The 21,931-nt window shown below is 37.0% G+C and overlaps 1 protein-coding gene across 2 annotated transcripts in view; it reads left to right on the top strand.

Annotated features, from left to right (window-relative positions):
* The window catches only part of MIPOL1 (mirror-image polydactyly 1), a 187,416-nt gene extending 166,509 nt beyond the window's left edge, over positions 1-20,907 (top strand). Inside the window, exons 13-14 of one of the 2 annotated variants that reach the window (XM_026090883.1) lie at positions 532-762; positions 20,327-20,907. In XM_026090883.1, the coding sequence (XP_025946668.1) occupies positions 532-762; positions 20,327-20,393 (298 nt within the window). In that variant the 3' untranslated portion in view covers positions 20,394-20,907. Of the gene's footprint in view, positions 1-531; positions 763-18,379; positions 18,421-20,326 lie in introns of those variants that run through there. The other variant, XM_026090884.1, reaches the window with a different exon arrangement.
* The last annotated feature ends 1,024 nt before the right edge of the window (positions 20,908-21,931 follow it).

Raw genomic sequence — 21,931 nt, 5'->3', positions numbered from 1 at the left:
ATTTCTAAAAAAATACAGCTAATGTAATTATTTCATTCTAGTACATTGTAGCATTTTTATTTCTGTCACTGTATTGAAAAATATGCTACTTTGCAAATAAACCCTCTGTAGTAGGTGAATCTGCTTGCTAAAAGTGCTGTGTAACATGAGGTAGTAACACCTCAGTAACTCACACTGATCAATTCAACTTTATATAAATCGCAATACTAACTTGTTGCTACATCTCATAGGAAAATAATGCTCAAATTGGGTAGAGATTGTATCTGGAAGATGTTACAGTTGAAAAGTACTGCTTTTTAAGTTTTCATTTAGTAATAAGTTTTTTTGATTTTTTTTTTTAATTCTAATAACTCTTACATGCTTTTAGAAGACCTTTGTTTTCTATCACCTTTGAAATAAAACATGTTCTGGTATTGGCACATGTGGATCCGTGTATCATAATATTAAAAGTGCTAATTAACCTGAGTGTAGTACTCTTGCAGCTCAGCATTAAGCTGAAAGTTAATAAAAGGTATGATTTTGTTTTTCCAGCTTACACAAATCTTTGTCTCAAGGAATGAGTCTGAAGGATCAGTTTAACTGTGCTTTTGGTACCTCTGAAAGTGGGCTGAAAAGCGGGGAGGATGTTGTGACCATTATGTATCGTCAGGTTGAAGAACTGGCAGCCCAACTGCAGCAAGCCCAGTTGCAGCAAAAGGACACAGAACTGAAGCTCCAGAAGGCCTTGGAGGCTTCACAGGAGGCCAATGAAAAAGTTCAGAAGTGAGTCACTTGCCTTTTAGTTGAAAACTAAATGAAACATTGTTTCTTCTGGTATTTTGTCTGTGGTTAAATGCGTGGTTGTGCTCAGAAAAGTTCCTTTAAAATGATTGCCTCTTTTTCAACAGTTCAACTTCTTTCTTACTCAGTTGTGAATTTGATTGCTTCAACAGTTATATAATGTTGTGCAAGTCAGTGTGCCTTTCGTTAATGTTATGGAAACTGCTTTCTAGAGGTGCAAGGCACAGTGAAAGTGTTTCCATCTCCCAGGAATGGTTTTCACTGTCTTCTTACCCACAGCAATCCTATGCAACACAGTATTGGCCTTTATAATTGCATAGTAGAATGTTATTAAGGTTCTCATATATTATTTTTGTCTGGTACATATCTGTCTCATACTGTACTAAATGTTTATAGGGTTGTGTAGGGCCATCTTCAAAATCTCACTAAAATCAGTAGGAAGTCTCTGAATCAGTGGACATGGACTGTATGCTCTTTCCCATCATAAGACTCCCTATTAAAAGGCTATTAGACTTTAAACCTTTCTGTACTGAATTCCTTATTGTCATAATTGTTATTACTAGCATATAAGCTTTTGAAATTCTGGTTGCTGGGACATAGGCAACTGTGTAGGCCATGCCTTTTCATAGGCTGGCACTTCTTATATCTGCATTACATCCATCAGCTGCAAAATACCCCTTTCAAACTCTTCCAAGACTGTCAATGCTTAACTGGGCAAAATGTTCCCATCATTCCATATTTGTCTTTAAGCTTTATGTCTGCAGTTAATTTCCAAAGTAGCTAGAATTTGGCCTATAATACAGTGTAATTACCAAAAAGTTCTCTCTGTTTAAAAGAAAAAACCTGCTTAGTGCTCCTGTTTAAAAAAAAGTTATATTTTTTAATTTATTTGTAACTACATAGTTAAGATATATATATATATGAATATACATATTTTTTGCCATCACTTTAAAATCCCTTGTGGTTGTTTGAGAATCATTCAACTCTATATTCTGATCATTTAGATATATTTGAAAATTCACCAGGCACATAAAACATGCTTATTAAAATAAACCTATAGAAATAATTAAAGCAGATCTAGGAATCCCTTTCCAATATAGTTTTGATAATATGGACTGTTTATATTGATTTATTATGTATTGAGTGTTGCCTGTGTGCTTTGTGTGGTATAGAAGAATCTTGAGCTGTGCTTAAGGAGTTTATATCTCCAGGTATATACACAGCATTTCACTGGATTTCTTGATAAATTAGTGGTTAAAATCAGTAACTCATGCTGTGATTAAATTATACTAATATAATAATAATAATATTGGCTAAACTTTTCTGTTCACTGTTTAAAGTCATTATTTCATTTCATTTTATTTATAAACATCTACTAACAGTAGATTGGGAATATTGATGTGAAGTTGGTTTGGGTGTTTTTTTTTTTTTTTAATCTTCAGGGAAACAGTTTTGTTTAATCCCATGTAACCAGGGTGGCTATAATAGAAGTGCAGACACAACCTGAATTAAAGTAGTGGTGATGGACTGGTATAGTGAAAAGAATTTATGTAACTTAATATGCTCAGCTACTTGGGAAAATTTTGGTCAGGTTAGTTTTCATTATCGCTAAGATCAGGCCACTGTGCCTATAGCAAAATTAAACAGTTGGGTGAAGTCTTTTGATGACAATAGCATGCCCTTTTTATCAAGAAACTGTGGAAATGCTCTGTGCGTCTTCCCAGCACCCAGAGTCATCCACCCCCATCTTATAATTCAACCTGCAAACAGATTAAGCAGCTGAGTTTGTGGAAAGCGTGTTTACTTTGAGCTAAGAACCCTTGTGTGACACTATAGAGATTCCTCTGACACCTCTGGGAGAACTACACAGACAGTTCTTACTCATCAGCAGGGAAACCGGGCTGAGAATTCCCAATTTCTTTGTAACCTCAACTGTTTCATACAAATCAGTGTTTGGCAATTAGGCAGGAACTCCTTTGTTAGCTTTGCTTTTTATTTTGAAGATGTAGGATGTTCTACATTTCAAAAAGGATCTGACAATTTTAAGACTTGTCAGCTGAAAGGTTTCTTGGTATTAATTGCAGTAATATTAATTATTAGCACTGTCTTAAAAGGGTGCTTATTGTAATTTAAAATGTGATGCTACAATTCATAGCCTAAATGTGGTTCTAAAGTATTTGTCCTCTTGATTTACGACTTTTTTTTTAATGACCAAGTAAAATTTAATCCTGACAGATGAGGGAAGTATTTTAGCAGCTATGTAAAGTAGTTTCTCAGTATTAGTCAGTAAAATACCTGAATAATGTACTAACAGTTAAAAACCAGAAGAGAAAAATAGTTATGAACTTCATAAAGAAAGGGCATAATTAGAATAATTTAAAACTTTGAGACAGTGTACTGCATATTTGGGGATCTGTGTGATTTGCTAGTGTTTGCTGTGCCTTTGATAATCTGTTCTTTGACAACACTGAAGAAATTTTTAAATGTTCTTAAAAACTTCAGTGCTTACAGTCAGTATCATATGCTGAGTTTGAAGTACAGAGATGTAATTTCTCCATGGTATTGCCGTGATTTCATCCATTTGTGTATCTAATAAGGAACTTACCTGCAATTGTTGCTTTCAAAGTGAGAGATCCTACTCAGAACAGTGGTCCTGTGTTTTGCATAAGGACACAAAGCATCTAAAAAATTTCTGGATCCCATCCCACATGAAACAGCAGCTGTGAGCCAGAAGGGGGATACATTGGAATCTGCCTGTAGTGAACTTGGATATAGTAAAATTCTGTTTATACTAAAGTGGAGGAAACATCTCACAGCAGCTCATTGCAGTGTGATAAGTAAATTGCAACTGTGTACTCTTGCCTGTGAAGATGATTCACAATCCTAGTAGGGGTGGTGGTGTGAAAGAGAAAATACTGATGGTCAGAGAGTGGCCGCACAGCTTTTAGCAGCTTTTATGTGCAACTATTTTGATTTTAAAAAATCAACAGGATACATATCTGACTTTGAAGAGAGCAATATTGTAGTTTATAAAGCAAATACAAATTTTAACTGTGCGGTGTTTGTAAATATATATATATTTTTACTGTTATATGTGTGTCTGTATATATACACATATATATAGGTATTCAATAGGAAATTATGACCATCTGTGGGATACTTAATATTTTTAACATATTCTGTAGAATGGCTATGACTCTAATTTTCTGTATTTTTTGTTATTGTTTATATTTCTCTATTACAAACAAAGGATTAGGGCAGTGGCATACAATTCACCAGGAGTGTTGGCACAGAACCACAAGCCCCCTGCAAGTTTGTCCTGCTGGAGAAGCCTGGAGCCAGCTGGTGCAGCCCCAAAAGGGAAATGGGGCTGACCTGGAGAAGGTGGCTGGAAAAGCCTGTGAATTAATTAGTGCYTCTGCCAGCAAGAGCTGGAAGAAGCAAGATATTTTAAAACTGTCCTTCCTGCTGGAACCTCTGGGACTGAGGAGTGGCTACTGATGTCAGTGAGATCAGAGGAGGTTACAGTGTAATACCGAATCAATATTAGCCAATTAGCAGTAAAGGTTGAGGCCATTTTCAATGTATTTTTTCCAGGAACAATAGCCTTGAAGCTGGGAGAAATTTTAATGCAATTTCTCTATTGAAGGTTTTTGCTTTGTCTTTCAATCATCTGATGATTCTAGCTCAGTAAAGTTTAGCTCTGTGTATGTGAGCGCTGTCATGCTTGCACACTCACATAGCTTGTGTGTGCAAGTTTGTAGCAGAGGGTATACATATAGAATTTCTATGTAAACCTCTAAAAGCAAATACAGAGCCACAAAATAGTAGTGCAATGCTAAAATATACATGTATGAAAATAAGCACAAATGTGGTAAATATACTGCTTGTACACTTTGCCAACTTAGTTCTTATTATGAACAAAGAAAATATAAAAGTGATGTAAAATAGAAATTCTTACTTGTTTTATCCTTAACTGTTTATTGAAGAGATCTTTTTTTTAGGTTTTGGATTTGTTTGTTTTGAAGAGGAAGTCAGGGAAGTTGTAGATGTGGATAAAATATTTCAGTCAGTGAAATACAAGAGGAATTATAAGCTATCTTGTGGATAAGTAGATAATTTTATCAAAGGAAGTTATTGTCTCTCAAAAAGAAATATTACCTTTAATAGCAGTTGTTTGCTTTACCTTTTCAGGTTTTTTTTTTTTGGCAGCCTAACTTTCATTGTTAGTGGAACACACCTATTTCTGAGTAGTCCTGGATTTCTCTCCAGCATTTCTGAACATGCTTTCTGTGCTTTCATAGTTGTTCACTTAGTTTCATTTCTTAATTGATGCTGTTAAATAAGTCCACCAATGAGACAGACAAAAACAAACTGTTCTTACCAGCATTTCACATGTTTGAAAAGAATACAAAAATGAAAAGAAATAAGGACAGAGCATTTATTAAATGGTTAGAATCCTTCTCTTCTTCAAGTAAAACAAATCTGCCTTCCGAGTACAGGAGTTGTGTGCACTTCACATCAATGTCCAGGACATTCTCCAGTGCCTGCTGGAGGGTCTAATCTTCCCCAGAATGATCTGAGCAGTGTAGTTCAAGAACAAGAAAGAATCTTTGAATAATCTCACCACAATGTGAGATGACCCTCCGACAGGGGACTGACCAGATACACATATGGGTTTTGGGAAGATGCTCTGATGCTCTTTTTTAACACAGCTGTGAGAAGAATGTGGCTTAGACCCAGTAGTCTTTCTGGAGTATAGCTGGCAAAGGAAACCATGAGGAGAAGAGAATTTAACACATGGGTGTAAGAGACTCCGCTTCATTGATGCGATCTGAGGGGAATGTCTAATGACTGGAAGAATCAAACTTGGCAATGAAAACACAAAGCTCTTTTCATCAATTCAAACGCAGACTCTAAAGCTGCAGATGGTTACCTCCAGCTTTGCCTATTCAGTGTGGGGTTGTATAAAATGGCACTTTGGTGAATACTAATAGATCAAAACAAAGATTTAATAACATAAAGATGTGTTTTTCATTTTTAAATGAGGATACAGGTCAGTGTCTCAGAAAAGAGTAAAATGAATATCTTTATATATAGGTTTAAAGTCCCTGGAGATTTTTAACTGCAAACATGGTATCTTTAACGTACAAATTGTATTCAGTACAGCACAGCTATGTGGGAAACAGACTAAAAGCAAGATTTCTGAATTATTATACTGACTGAACTGCTTTGTACCATGCAATGTTGTTAACTAGTTATCCCCCCTTTAAAATCATACCTACATATATTTAGTTGAAGTATACATTGTAGCTTGTACACTTTCAGTCACTCGTTGTAAATAAGAATGGAGCTAGTTAATTAGAAATTGCAGACAGAAGCATTGACAAAAGAAATAAGTTGTACATTCACTGGGATTCAAAGCTGTTTGTTTTGGAGGAACCACCAAATGTTAGAGAACTCGGATGACTTTACTTTAAATTTTAGAGATACATTTCTGTAGTTTTCATCTTTCAAAACACTAAATGTAATTTGAGTTGTTATTTTATTAAGATATTACCTTCAGATGTTCAGACTCTGCTATTAAAACTAGACTGCTTTTTTTTTTTTTCCTTACAAAATATATTCTGGAGAATGTTAGATCAACACATTAACTGCTGGAGACCAGAAGTACAACTTTGTAGATATTAATAGTTTCACTGATTTGTGTCAGTAGATAATGTAGTAGATGTCAAAAGTGATTTTGCTTTTAATGAAAAGCATTGTGCTGTCTGTTGCTGTGAATTTCTGCAGTGGCTGWATAATTGGTAATCTTTGAATATTATATAGGGAATAATTTAATTGGTGCTGGCATTTTGAAATGGTAAGTTTGTTCTGATGTTTTGTTGAAGAATGTAAATATAGAGCTAATTTCTCAGTTACAGTAAATTGGCTTAGCTCTGTTGTGCTGACTTGCATTCATTTGTCCCAGTTAAGGATCTGACCTGTAGTTTACCGTGAAACAGATGCTGGTGTGTATATTCAAAAGACAACTGAGTGAGGGCAAAGTGCTAATAATTTTTTACTGTTATAACAAGCAATAGAAGTCAATGGGTATGAGAGTCTGTACAGAAGAAAACCGATGGGAGAGAGAAGGAGGAAATTCATGTAGCAGTCTGAGATACCAGTGAAAATTAAAATTAGTTCTGGACTTTCAGAACTGGATCAAAAATTCTTAAAGGAGATTCAACATGGAAAAAAACTGCTTGATGAGGACTGATGTGCTGGCTGCTTCATGCAATGATTAAAAGCAGATTATGAGCTCCATGGGGCCCATAAGAGATGCACAGTCTCCACAGGCGGGGTTTTATAGTGTTTAGGAAACCCATGCTAGCCAGATGGAAGATTCCCAGACACGCAAAACTACCACATACCCTAAAGAGTTCTGCAGAGTGTAGCACAGCTGATGCAAAGTTTCTTTGGCATGCAAGGCATGAATAGGAACATGAGAAAGTCTGAAACAGAAACCCTAGTATGAATCATCTCATGTCATATATGAAAATATTACCATTAACTATAGTAGCAATGACAGGCAGTGTGAAATTACTGGATTTGGGAGCAATAGGTTTGGAGATGGTCTGCTTTAGGGATTAAGTTTAATGAGGAATTAAGACTAATTAAAATGTGTGAAGGAAGTCATGTGTGATCTAACTGAAAGCAGTACATAGTACGGACAGAATTTATTTAGGTACTTAAAACTCTATAGTAAAGCCAGCGACTCTCAAAAAAATTCCCCTTAGACTGCACTAGTATGCATGGTAACATGATGAGTTATAAAGTCATGTAGAGATACCTATTTGTTGTAATAAAAGAACCGAGTAAGTCAGTAAGGTTATGTTCGACTTCAGAGGAACTCGACAAAGCTATAACCAGAAACTGATTTCACTCTATGGAGGAAATAATATATTGGACTGGAGTTCAAATCTGAGGTGAGTTGAACAAACTCAATCACTTATGGCATATTCTCTGGACTGTTCGAGGTATACAATGTTTTCTGTCACTAGGCAGATCTTGTTTCCCTTGGTATGTCTAAGGTATTATTCGTGCTGTACAAAAGGAAATATATCACCTTTGCAAAACTTTAATGTATTTGTCACACTGAATTATATTATCTTAATTGAATAACACTTCACTTGCCAATTTCAATTGCATACTCCAAGTTACGGTCCAGTTAGAATTTGCAGACTGTGATAGAGGGAATGGCTGATGCTACCTCCCATTAATACCAATTACTTCTTGGCCCAAAGAAGAGAGGACTTACGTTAGCATAAATGGAAAACTTCCAATTGTAAAAATACAAAACAATCAACTTTGTCATTTTTTGCCCAGTTTCTTTGGAGACACAAATTCAGAAACATGTGCTAAACAGAGTAATGCACAAGAGTTGTGCTGAGATCCACACAAAGCAGAGTGACCTCAGCCGTGTCCTTTCAAAAGTTTCCTTGGTGTCTGTGTCCCTCCCTCCTTTTCTAAGCAATTGTTTGGAGGTGGGGGTGTTCATCCAGGATGTGACAGAATGGAGCTGAGTTTCCTCTTCTGTCTGAGGAGATCCTAATTCAGATCTCCCATGTCTCAAGGGGATGTTTTAGCTGCCCAGGTTTGGCCTGGATGCTCTCCTTTCCTTATGTTGAAGCTGTATCACACAACAGAAAATAAAGCAGGCTTCTTAAATCGGAGAGCAGTGAGTCGGCTACTTACTTCTGAGAGGTGAGATCTGATCCTTTCCTTTAGGACTTTTTCTCAGTTTTATCCAATGCCCACTAACATAAATATGGAGACAGTATTGGAAATGACATCTCCCATTTTCCAAGTGAGTGCCCTTGATCACCACCCACAGAATCACAGCTTCAGGTCTAATAACATTTCACAGCTTCAAAATGAGAAGTAGAGAAGATCCTTCTGCCTCAGAGGTCACAGACATGGGTTAAAACCAAGTTTTTCTCCACTTGGCTGAATGCTTTACCTGGCAGGCAATACAATTTTTTATACTTGTTTTAAAAAGGAAGAGTGCTAGCACCACCGTTATGTTTGTCACCTTAAAAAGAAACAAGTAGCCTCAGGTTCATTTTAGAAAAGGGCAACTTGGGGACCTCTTGGCAGCTTGGAGGAAGACACTTAAACTGAGGGGCTAAGATAAAAAACAAACAAAAACAAACAAACAACAGCAACAAATCCTACTTGGCTAGTTTAGGAGTGCCCTTTTCTTGTGCCACTTGTTACAGATCCCATCCCAAGGAGCTGTAGTGCTCTCTGTGAGTGCTGGAGGAAGAATGCTTAGGTGTAGAACACACTCAGAGCTGTAGATCCCATTCTGAGAATTGGAGTCCTGAAAGATCTGGCAATGTTCAAAATTACTATAGCTAAGACCCTTTGTAGTACTGATGATTGTTAATTTTTTTCACTTTAAGATTGCCTTTAATAGATCAGTTCATGGTATCAGTACCAAAAGTCTCATATGCTTGTAATCTATTTTATTGCCAGAGCAGATCATGGAATATCATTTTCACAGATATTTTAGGTGTCATAAGTTATAGTGAGGCCTTTAGCATCTGACAGTTTATGATCATTGCCAGCATTATGTTCAGTGGTGTACCTAACAGAATGAAGACGGGAAATCCCAGCCAGAAGGGAAGYACAAATAAGTCTTTCGTGCATTCCTTGCACACCCAGGACATTCACTGACTTCAGGGAATTTCACATGGATGAAGAATGCAAAATTTAGCAGACAGTCTAAGTCAGATATTTGCTTTCTTTGTGTAGCTATGATTTACGTTTACTTAACCTCTGTAAATTGTGGACTGTCATGCAGCTATTGTTTTTTAAAGTATGGGTAGTTACAATATAAACACAAATATTTATCATCATTTGAATATTTATCATCTCAGTCTTTCAAGAAAATATAAGCAGTGCTGAAACTTTGTTCTGTCAAACACTAGAATGTATTCTGTGAAAGTCAAATGTTTTCAGAGTCAATATAATCACAGCATCCCAGTTTTTGACCTGTGTGTTCATTTACAGTTTGCTTATAGCTGCTTCACAGAGATGGAAGTTTGTAGATTACAACATGGTTTTATTGATTTATCAGTAGCAAAATACACTGAGCATACTCAGTAAACTGGATCAGCTAGCTCTTGGTCTTGTATAATATCAGCATGTTGTGGAATACTTCAGAACAAAATCACAATGTTGGCATAGCTAACATAAATGGTGTAAACCAGACTTGCAAAGACTAATATTTAGTAAGACCAATAACACAAACAAATTAGATTTTGGAGTTGTTTGCCCAATAGGAAGAAGCATGCTGACATAGTATTTGTGAGCATATAGTTAACCATGCTATGACAAATTATTAAATRATCTTTGAAAAGCAGATTGAGCGCTCCTTGAAGAAAAACAGGAAAGCTTTTTCTGAAACTTGCTTTTTTTTTCTAAGCCAAAAAAATGAGTGTCACAGTAAATAATCATTTACTTTAATATTTTATATCCAAATAAAATAAATCCATGGCATTTACATTGCTGTTACTAAATAGTATTTGGTTTGTTTGCAAGAGTCATTTATTTGTGGTTTGGCTGAAGGAATAAAAATAAATTGCGGTTCTTTCTGTTAATACTCATACTGTTTCTCAGCATATGCAAAAGGTTGAATACTGTAAATGTATGTGCAGAAGCTCAACAAAAATCTCAGACTTGCTGAAGCTTCTGATTTACATATAAATTTCTAGAGAATTGCTGGAATAGTTCTTTATAGCATCAAATGGAAATAACTGACTAGGCCCAATCCACAAAAGCATTTAATTTTAAGCAAACTTGAAATCACTGAAATTATTTCACTGCTTAAAATTAAGCATACCTTTACTGAAGCAGGAGCTAGTTCTCCAAGTAAAAAATTACAGTTCATGTTTCTAATCTAATACTGAGTCATTAAAGAAATGGCCAGATTTTTCATATGGCCACTAATTTTTTAAACTAAATTGTATGGAGATCTGAACTGTGTGGAACACATGAACTGTGTTTTTAGGTACAAAAGCTAACAACAGCTTTAACTGTATCATTGCCACTGTTTTATTGGCAAGTTGCTTGGCTTTCCTGTTACAGGTTTTTGCCATATGGGAGGTAGGTAAAAGGATAAAGATCTAGATACTGAGTTGTTGTATGGCATAAATCTTTAGAATGTAATTTTGTCTTTTCTATTTCTATTTTTCTGTATTTTCTCTATTTTTCTATATTTTTCTAATATTTTCTATATTCTGTGGAAGTTTTGCCCACAGAAAGTATCAGAATTTAGACTTTGAATGGAAGACACCACAGATACTGAAGATACATATTTTAAAATTTGCACTTGTTTAGCACTTTATTCTGTCTCTCATATGACGACATTTTTCTATCACCTCAATCTTTTATTTGGTAAAATAATAATATAAATCATTTTGAGGATGTAATAGTTGTGCATCTGGTAAAAGGAATATCCTGAATGGTGAACTCAACACAAAAGACATCTCACAAGTCTCCAGTTTAAAACACTGAGAAAATATTTTACTCTAAGCTTTTAAAGAATTTTATTAATTTTAGTGTAAAGCCAATGTTTTAAGTTTTTATCAGTGGAAACTAAAAAGTTTTTTTCCTACAACTTATCGTCCATGTCACTACCAAGCAGAATTGCACCAAGGCTTGAGTCTGCCAGCGTGCCTGTTGAGAAAAATTAAAGCTGTCCTCAAATTAAGCGGAAGATCCACTGTTCCTCTCCTATTTCAGCCATGTTCAAGAATTCTCTGACCTCAGAGGAGCAGAAGGAGAGAAAAGTGACACCAAAGCTCATTCCCAGTGGACTATTGGGAACATGGAACAAAATGGGCTTAGAAGGGCAGTACAAAAGAAATTAATGTGAATTGTCTTGACAGTGTGGTGCAGGGGAGATTCAGGGACAGTGTGTATGCCTGCTAGTGGAAAAGGTTACTGAAGCTTAAAAGTGCGAAGGCTTGTTTTTATGTTAGTGGCCTTTAATGACTGATAACTTAGTAAAAAGTCTATGTAGTGTTTCAAGGAGCACTGTGCATGTGTAGAAAACACTTTGGTCTGTGGTGCTAATTCTCAATGGGTATTTAAAAAACTGATTTGTTGTGTGCAATTGAGCAGTTAGGCATATGTTCTGGTTTTGCCCCTGCATATGTGACCCCATCTCAAGATCACCATAAGAGACATGCTTAATGCTAATAACATCTATCTATATTTTTTAAACATTAAGGGAGGGAGAATGTTTCATCCATGAATATTTTCTTTGTCCGTTACTGAGGAAAGGCTCCTCTTATTTTTTCTAGAAATATTTTTCAGAAGTATAGCTATGTATGAGTCGCTCTAAATCCAGGAGAAGTCTGTGGGCAAGATATATATTAGATACCATTGGATTACACCAGAAGGGTGGAGACTTCATTTACCAGTCTAGGCCCATTATGAAGGAGTTATCACAAGTGGGAGCTTGACTAAATGCTTTTCTCTTACATCCAAACCCTTTTCTATTGTTACTTGATCTCTCTGTTACCATAGAACCCATTCTAGCTTGGGCAACATCACGTCAGTTATGCCAAGAAGGAAAGTCTACTGAAATACATCAAACCTATGTAAAAGGAATTAATTTTAATGTATAGTGGAGGGATTTCATGATGGTTTACATGAAGGAATTTTCTCTCCACAAGCTCTGAATTACTGTTGGTCACCAGGGTGAAACCACCTCAGGGAGGCAGAACATAACTGAGAGCTGTCTAGAGCCAGCAAGTCTGCATCAGATTTTGTAAAATATTTGTGGAATCAAGAAAAAAGCCAATCTTGTCTTTATTGTTTATGATATCAAGAGGAGTCTGCCAAAGCTGTGCTTCGGTGGGATGCACTGAGAAACAGCCTGGGTAGTATGTTAGTATTTGAGATTTTGCAAACTCACTGTAAATAAGACTGGACTAGAACATGCACAAAAGGGGTGGGACTGGCTCGGAATAGGCAGCTGAGTTGTTCAGACCTGGCCTTACAAGGAGGACTTGTTTGAAACATGAAGAAAGGTATGATGTGGTGGTTTCAGGCTGATACTTTTGGAGTCTCTTATTGGAGAGTATTATTTCGGAGTCTCCACTCCCTACAGATCCTTAAATGTACATCAGTCTGTTCATCCTGCATCTCATCAGGAATCCTGTTTGTTCTGAGCAAGTCTGAAATACTGTTTGTTTCAGATGATGAATTTTTGACATTGTTTTTAAGTATTCCTGAAGAGGGATTTGGAACTAAACAAAATCCTCCAAAAAGTAAGTCCTGATTCCATTTCCTGAGGCACATCTCCTCAGCTGGATATAGAACAAGAGAACTGGCTAGTCGTTACTTGCTGATGTGGCACAAAGCATGGATTAAGAAGCTGAGAGCGATGGGTGCTCTATCCAGCAATTCCAGGCTCTAATTCTGCAAGCATTTATGCATATGCTTTCTTTTTTTTCTTTTTTTGTACACATGAGGAACCCAGTTCAGCTCAAGATTACTTATACATAAAACTGAACGTGCAAAAAAGTTTGTGGGTCTTTTCCAGTCTTCTTGGTTGCTTTAGCTTCAGCAAGTTGTCTCACTTCTCTGCACGCTGTTTTGCCACATGCAAAATACCTATCATGCAACATAGACCTGATGTCTGTTTTTACATAAAGTTCTGCACTTTACATCGGGTTTTGACCATCCCTCCCTCCATGTTGTGAGTGTTCAAAGCAAAGAATATTTGTTTTTCTGAGATCTGATCTTGAGAAAAAGGTGGGAAACTGTTCAGAGACAGAATGAGCCTGCCTGTAATACACAACTCTCTAATGATACCAAACACAGTTACCAAAGGGAAGGACTGGAGTTGATAGGAAGTAATATTTTTCCCCCCTTTCAAATGAATAAATACTGTGACAAAATACTTTCTATGGTGAAGATATATTAGCTGTAAAGTAAAACTGCTAGCTTTTCTTCAAGCACATGACAGAAAGTTCTAGGAAGTATTTAGCAAGAAAATCCAACAGACCCTTCCCTTTTCATATCAGTACAAACATTGTGAAAATGCTATCACTGTAAGGAATAGGTTTAGGTGTCAAGATTTCTTCTAAAAAGGAGACTAGCTGTGGAACCAAATGACCAGAAGCAGTACTTGTCAGTGCTAGAAGTGATTCAAGCTTACAGAAGGAGTTGTAGAAAAGGTTTTTCATGCACACGAAGTAGTAAACTTTGCATAAAAGCAGCATATAAACTGTTGGACTGAAGCTAGAGTAGTTAGGTAAAATTCTGTTGTCTGATTAAATAATCTGATGGGTATCATTTGGCCTTAAATATGTCAATCTATCCTCTATTTCAATTATTGTTAATTTTTTAACTCTTTAATATCAGCAACATCATCAGATATGAATGGTCCATCCAATAGTAAGAGTCCCTGCCTGGTCTAAATGATAAACATATTGTAGATCATGTAGTGTTTTCAGGGTTTTGTTTGCTTTTTCATGAGCTCATTTATTTTAGAAAATCAGTGTATGCTGTCCTGAGAAAGCATTTTAAAACAAAGAAGCAGCAGTACCTTTCACAAGTTGGCATTAAATCCAACATAGATACAGAAGTTCTGATTTTGTATTAGTCTGTCCTGTGCAGCAGTTTACATCAAAGCAAAGCAGAGTGAAATGCTGTCAAAACAGACCAACTTTGTTTACCATTCACTTTTCCTGCTGCTAGTGATGGCACAAGGTGAATAGTAATGGTGAGCTAGCTCATAATCTTCCAAACAGAAGGTAGAAAGCAAACAATTTGACAAGATTAGTTATTGTGGACCACAGATAAAGGCTTAATATTTTAGCCAAGGCCTGTGTAAGCCAGGTTTATTTTGAAATATGTCTGCTGTCAGGAGCCCAACTGGCTGTATTTACTTCTAAGTTTAATCATATACAGAATTACTCCTTTGGGTTGAGAAGATGCTAAAAGGGATTTAATAGGAATGCTTGTTTTGTGACAGTGTTTTTCTGAGGGAGAATGGCTTGCCCTGCCAAATTGAAGGCCTGTAAGTTTAATGGAACATACTTTCTGGAGTGACATTACAAACACTGTTGGGCAGGCAGGAACTGGCGGCAGTGCCTGGAGTAATTAGATTCAACACTGTGGTGTACCACGATTTAGAGCTAGCTGACGCTGCTGAATCAGTGTCTAAGACTCATGTGTAAAGACTAGAAAGGACCATTAATATCATTCCCTCCAGCCACCTGTCTAACACAGGGCATAGAATTTTGCTTAGCAATTCCTGCATCAGGTTCAAAACCATTGCTGAGCTCCAGTGTGGCATTAAGAAAGACACCCAGTCTCAAACACACAAGATACAGAGGGAAGTTTGTTAGGCAGAGCAGAGGCAGCCTGATGCATCTAAATCATATCTAGTCTTTACCAGAAAGATGATTATGAAGGAATTGTTACAGGCTTGTATATGACCCATTAAATGCAGCCAGGCAATGTTTTTTAGCAAGTGGATCAAAAATTATTTTTGTTGAAAAGGTAGGTTTTTCAGTTGGCAAAAATAAAACCTGAATTTAGGAATAAGAATAAAGATTCAGTGAGCAACACAGAAGAGGGAGAATGCCTCTGTAGCACGGTAGATAGGCTGCTCACCTGCCAGGTCATACCCTCACATTCCAGGCTTCAGTCCAGTGAATATTTAAGGATTTTATTCAATGCAGAGCAGCTTCAACAATTGAGACTGAAAACAACCCACCCCAGAACCTAGTATTTATAAAGTGCTGCTACCTTAAGAGGGAAACAGCTGGACTCCAATTCCCTTGTACATGTAAAAGAATTAAACTAGTTTCTTCCAGTCTTTTGAGTAAATGGTTCTGTCCAAATGACTGGTTTCTGGATGAGAATAGTACTGGTATCACAGCAACCTCTCTTCTCTGTGTCATTTGTTTCCTTGACTTTTACTGAAAATGCCTGAAAAAAAAATATTCCATTTTTGATATATCCAAGAGGAAAACTGAAGGAAAAGAAAGGAAAAGGAAATAAATTGTTTTTTATTATGAGATGAAATTAAGTGAATTTGTTTGTGTGACCACTCACTAAACAGTCAGTTATTCGCTGAGCCCTATTGCTAAGCTGCTTGTAATGCTTTTGTCCAATGCATTTTATTTACCTAGTGTATTTTAAAATGCTTGGTTTCTAAAGGGAATTAGTGTTAGCAAAACACATTCCACAAGAAGCCAGAAATCATGCAAGTAAGGCCATCTTCATAGCCTAAGCCTAATCTAATCTGCTAGAAAGATAACCAAGGGTTATAGTTTAGGTTTATAAACCCTTATATAGCATTTCAAAATCCAGGAGGGTTTTGTTTTTATAACTCCTCCATCTGCAGGTAGAAGCTATTGTTTTGGTCTAGTCTCTGTGTTGCCTTGTAGATTAGGACACAGGCTACTTGAAGGATGCTTTTTTTTTTACCATTGGGTATGCATTTTGGCTATTTCTGGGGCATGATGTCCTGGAAGATCAATCTGTGATAACTCTATCATATTCAAAACTTGTGGTTAAAGGCCGCTGCTCTAGTTTAGAGTGAGCTCCTTTGGCCAGAGATGATACGGTGTGGGAGGATGTACTGATCTACTTGGATTTAAGCAGTAGTAGAGCTTTTGCTGAGCCCAGCCTCCAGATTAAAGCTACATTTCTTCAGCAAAATTCCTGAAGGAGAGCAAGCCAAAAATGCACATGGGCATTCTGCACTAGAGACAGTGATTGGACCGGTAGGTAACACTTCTGCAATTATACAGCTGGCTTTTGGGCTCCCAGAACAAACTTTTCTGTCGGTATGAGTTTTAAGTCTGTTTTATAAGAATGACTGTAAAACCAAAATGATTTATACTCAAAGAAGACAATAGTCTCTGAAGATTTCTAGCTCTCCTTCAGTCTGTGGTAGTCTAAAAAGCGTTGGTGAAGGGAAATCTATAAAGCTACTGAAAATCAAAGCAGGAAGTCAAGCTGTTCAGGAACTGTGTAAGAGCACTCCATATAACAACATATGCTCTCTATAAGCATTTTACCAGATGTATACATAGGTAAGAGAATACAGTCTTAAATAACTGGAAGAAGAGATGACCAGAATTTGTCTTGCTTCATGAGATACAAATTCAATGAGCGTCCATACTTACATCTTGGGAGAGGATAGCGTCATATTACACATTTAATTTATACTAGGAGGAGTGTTTCCTTCACCAGACCCTTTCTTTCAGTGTAAGAGCCACCATAGCAAAAAGACAAATGTTACTGGCTAAATTCGTGTCTTAGGACACAGTAGTCAGTGCTGCTTTCAGTTAAATAAAATATGGTGGCGTTACACTGGTGGATCATGACAGCACAAAGTAATAAAAGTTGCTTTCTTCGAGTCAGTGTCTTCTATATTTTGAATAAAATTCTGCGAAAGCTGAGAGCTTTAGGGTAATTCCCAGCACCTCTTATTCTGCTGTTTAGTCTGTAGGTTACTTTTGATCTTGAGGTATAGTTTACCACATGCTAAAATGCTCAGCTTCCGAAAGGAGCTGCTGCAGTAACCCACCAGACTTGATACAAAGATTAATCAATAAGGGGTGATTCTGTCATCCTCATCCCTTGCAGGTAGTACCTCGTTTACACAAGCAGCCTTATTAGCTGTCTTTTATTACTCAAAAGGAAAAATGGTGCTTGTTGWGAGTCAGAATGGAAGAGTTGGACCCTTGGTGAACAAAGAGTCTGGGATTATCGTTCCCAAAAGCCCCCTGAGGCCTGTATCAAGAGTTATTAACCACTGGTTCAGCCCGTAGCATTATTCTGTAGGTTTAAGTGGAATTTCAGTGGTATATTGGGTCTTGTGTCTGTGTAGGGGTGAATTTTGCCCTCTGTTGTTTTATCTTATAAATAGCTGTTGCAGTTTCTCTTTTACATTGTTGTTTAGATCTCTTTCAAAGGTACGGTTTCATAATCCCCTGCTGCTTTTTTTTCTTTTTTCTAATAAAGAATAAATAAATTTGCAAATCCACACATGACTGAAACAAAGGGCAAATAAGCTCTGCACAGTTCATACTTGGTGCTGGATACCTAATTTTGATGATTTCAGTCATCATTCATTTGAAAAGCAGAAGCTATGATTGTTAAGCCTTGTTATTTTCAATGAGGCCTGACAGTTTCAAGGTTAAACAGAAGACAGCTACTTTCATCCCAGTAATATTTCTCTTCAAACATGGGCAGCTCTTCACCAGCTTATCTGCTCTGGTGTGCAGTGTCATTGGTTGGTCACAGAGTGGTGCACATCTAAGCATATTGCAGGACAGCCTGTAAGCAGTGACCCTCGAACCCACGTCTCCCTTAAAGACACCTCAGCTGTTGAAGTTATTTTTCCCCTGCATGTATAAGCCATGCAGCATTTCTTTGTAACTGAACTGCAATTTAAATAAGCTGTAATCTCAGATTTTACTATTTTTCTGCTGTCTCTCAGAAAATAGAATTTGCAGTTCAAACCTTCTGTTTGTCCAGGCTATTTGACATGTGTCTCCCATCCTTTATGTTTCAGAGCAGAGGGATTTGCTCCTGAAGCACATTAGGGAAGATGCTACTGAGAGAGAGACCTTCAGTGATGCTTAAAGTGGYTGAGAAAGCTGGAGTGATGCTTCTGAACATCCAAGGGTCAAAGGCCCTCACTGCTGTTACAAGTGAGGGCTGATCTGTCATTGCTTTCTAAAATGTTGCACATGGACTAAGAACTGATTTAACACGTAAACTTCTCAATAACAGGGTCTGAGGAAAATATGGCCTATCAGTTACTATAAGTTATAATATTTAGAATCCAGAAAACATTGATTTAGCCAACGTAGAAAAGCTGTCAGGAGTAAATAAGCTGCAAAAGCCCTGACTTGATACTTGTGTAGAATGACTGAAGTAAGTTATAACTGTCTGGTTGCTGCCTCCATAAAGACAAACAAGTGCAGTAGATGTATTTTGGAAAAACAGAAAAAAATATTAATGACTGATTAAAAAGGAAAAGAAAATTGGAGGGAGAGGAGTAATGTTTTACCTGTGCTTGGAAAGTGAAACTGACAGTCATTAAAAGTCAATTCTTTAGTGTCCCTGTGCAATGACTAGAACCAGCTGAACTTTCCATGTACATTTCCTGGTGTGTGATAGGTGGCTTTAGGGTGGTGAATTCTTTATCTACTTTCAAAAATTATGTCACCTGGTGAGTACAATAAAAGGTGTAGCTTCATGATGCTTGGTGGTTCCTGGAAAATTAGAGTGTTTCAATACATACAGTGTACATTAGTCACTTGTGGCAATAAATCCAAGATGTGTTAACTAGTTTTCCTGCACTGAAGTTATTAATGCATCCATTAGATCAAATGCAGTTAACAGCTTTGATAAAGCTGTATTATTTTATTTCCTATCTGCATTCCTCATGTTGTAAAATATTTTTTAAAAATCTGTCTTTTCAGATCAGAACAAGTGGTGAACTTTGCAGTAGTGAATACAGCTATTTGAACTTGCAACTCTTCTTAACTATTGTGAAAGTCGTGTACCTAATATGCTGGGTATGGCCCTGAAAGTGTTCTGCTACCCTCAGTGTCTAGTTTTATACAATTATTTTGGGGGGTGGGCGAGCTTTCATTGAAGAATTTCTTCAATTTTTCTAAAATATAGATAAATATAGATAAATTGAAGAAATAGCTTGAATACATGATTACTGGAGTGCTTAAGATAAATGTGTGCAAATGGAAAACCCTGGGCAAATTTAGCACTTCGAGTTTGCCTGCGTACTTTGACAAAAGAAAGAACAAATTAAGCCAGTGAGATGCTGGACATGTTTATATCCTGTGCATTAAAACTAAGAGAGTATTAGGCATCTTTCTGTCCTACTTATTTAGACAGTAAATTWTTTTTTAATTGTGTCGACATAACAGTCATGCAGGCCACCTTCAAAATACCTTCATATGCATCTTTGGAAATTTGGTTTGTCATGCATTTTGAAAAAGCTTTTGACATGGATTTTAGCCATAAATTTATAAATTGGACGATGAAAGTATCTTGCAGTGTTGAATAATAAGCAGGGTATTTTCTAAGGAATAACAACAAGTGTTACATTTTACAGGAGCCGTAGACCACTCAAGTTCATAAATATTGTAGAATGTACTGCTTACACAAAAAGGTATGTGTGCAACAAGATTGCTGCTTAGGGTTTTTTGTTAATTCCTTATGAGGACCTCAGATACTGTATGTACTACAAAAAAGAAAAGGTGAGTTGATAGACATCACTGACTGCAAAGGGGTTGGGTTGTAGGTTAAAAAGTTTTCTGTAAGTTGTCTGCATTTTCTCTTAATGTCTGTCTTTTACAGTAACTGCTTTGTTTCTTAGCATGGCCACCACCAGGACAGCTTGGTTCAGTGCAAACACTGTCTCTTTCAGCCAGAACATTCCTAACGTTAGCTTCTTTATTTTCTCCTCTCCCTCTCCCCTGCCCCCTCTCAGGTTGGAAAGACTGGTGGATGTTCTGAGGAAGAAGGTTGGAGCAGGGACCATTAGGACCGTGATCTGATTGAAAGCTCTAGTCTAAGGAAGCATTCACATCTGGTGACCAGGCTGCTTCATTCAGTGCTGTGTAAACACTAAAGCCTTAACTTAGCAAACAGTTGTTAGAAGTGGGACACTCCAGCGACATTCCAAGCTGAGATAAAATCAAATTATAAATGTTTAACTACTTTGCTGCTGAGTTCTGTGATTTGTCGAAATATTTCACTGCAAACATATATTTGTTTTTAAGCAGATGCATTGTGGCACTAGGTACTGTGAAAAATGACGTAGATGCTTATTTTAACAGTGTTACTAGACTGTAGTCTGCTGCAAGACACAGCCTGATCATGTTTTCAAATACTGCCTGCTTCAGATGCAAAATCCTGCAAAGCAGTTTCCAAATTTAAATCTCTTGTGTTATTTCTGAAACTGCAAACAGTCCAGTATTTGTATGTTAAATATATTATTTGATAAAGTAGGTTCACATTCAAAAAATATCTCTGGTTAGTATCTTGGAATTTTTTTTCCCTTTACTCATAGCCCATTCAATTGTGGCTAGTAACTGCAGCTATGTCTGGAGGAACTGGTTCATATATTGCTGTGTGTAAGCTTTGTAACATTGTACGGTATCTCAGACAGTGGGGAATTTTCTGGATTGCTGTTGATCACTCCTCTGTTCTTTCCTATGAGAGGAAATCTCTCAGATATTCAGGATCCACCTTATAGAATCAAAACTCACATCTTCAGTGTAAAATGGGTGTCTCACCCCTTTGCTACAAGAGTTTTTGCCTGTTTCTTCTAAGCGGAAATTAGTGCTCTGTTATGTAGGAGCAGCATCCAGGTTGAGTCTGAGCCCAGACTGCCAACTGTCTACTTTGCTTACTCCTCAAGTGCCCTCAGAGTGAATGCTTAAGGCTGAAGAATAGAAGGCAACAGGAAGGTGGGAAAATAGAAGGGTGAGGAGAAAAATTTCAGGTACACATACGTTCTAGACCTTACAGACACAGCAGAGTTAGGGCTAGAATTATATATGTGACCCATGCACATCCACGTATTCTACCTGTCCATGGCACATGACAAGTTGAGTAGAGAGGTCAGCTCAGTGCTCTTAGAACCAAGCTCAAGAAGGGCAAGTATAAACTCTAAGCAGCCCAAATTCAGTATTGACTCTCAGAAGCACAGCAGGCTTTAAGCTACCCCTACGATGAGCCGGCCTAAGCAGAGTGAATGTAGCTACTAAGGTTTCCACTTGGTCACTCTGCTTTGTCTTTAATGTTGTTATGCTGTCTTCTTTCTTAAATTTTGCTTATACAAATGTAATGAAGGATTAGTCTAGCAGAAGAATGAAGAAAATGAAACTTAAATTTAGGTTTGGTGGAGACATTTTGATGCTTTTTTTTCCTTTCAAGCACTTCCACATTAAATCTTCATCATCTGCACATCTAAGATGCTCTTAGTTTCAGTCCACCAAGTGTGGCCCCTTACATGGAAATTGGTAGCATTCCTTCAGTCCAAATTTGCCAGAATCTTTTCTAGAAACTTCCTAAGTGCCCAAGACAGCCA

This window comes from Apteryx rowi, unplaced genomic scaffold, assembly GCF_003343035.1.
Source record: "Apteryx rowi isolate R43461 unplaced genomic scaffold, aptRow1 scaffold_88, whole genome shotgun sequence".
Taxonomy (NCBI): Eukaryota; Metazoa; Chordata; class Aves; order Apterygiformes; family Apterygidae; genus Apteryx; species Apteryx rowi.
The sequence above is the reverse complement of the archived record's forward strand: the minus strand, read 5'-3'. Positions and strand labels throughout refer to the sequence as shown.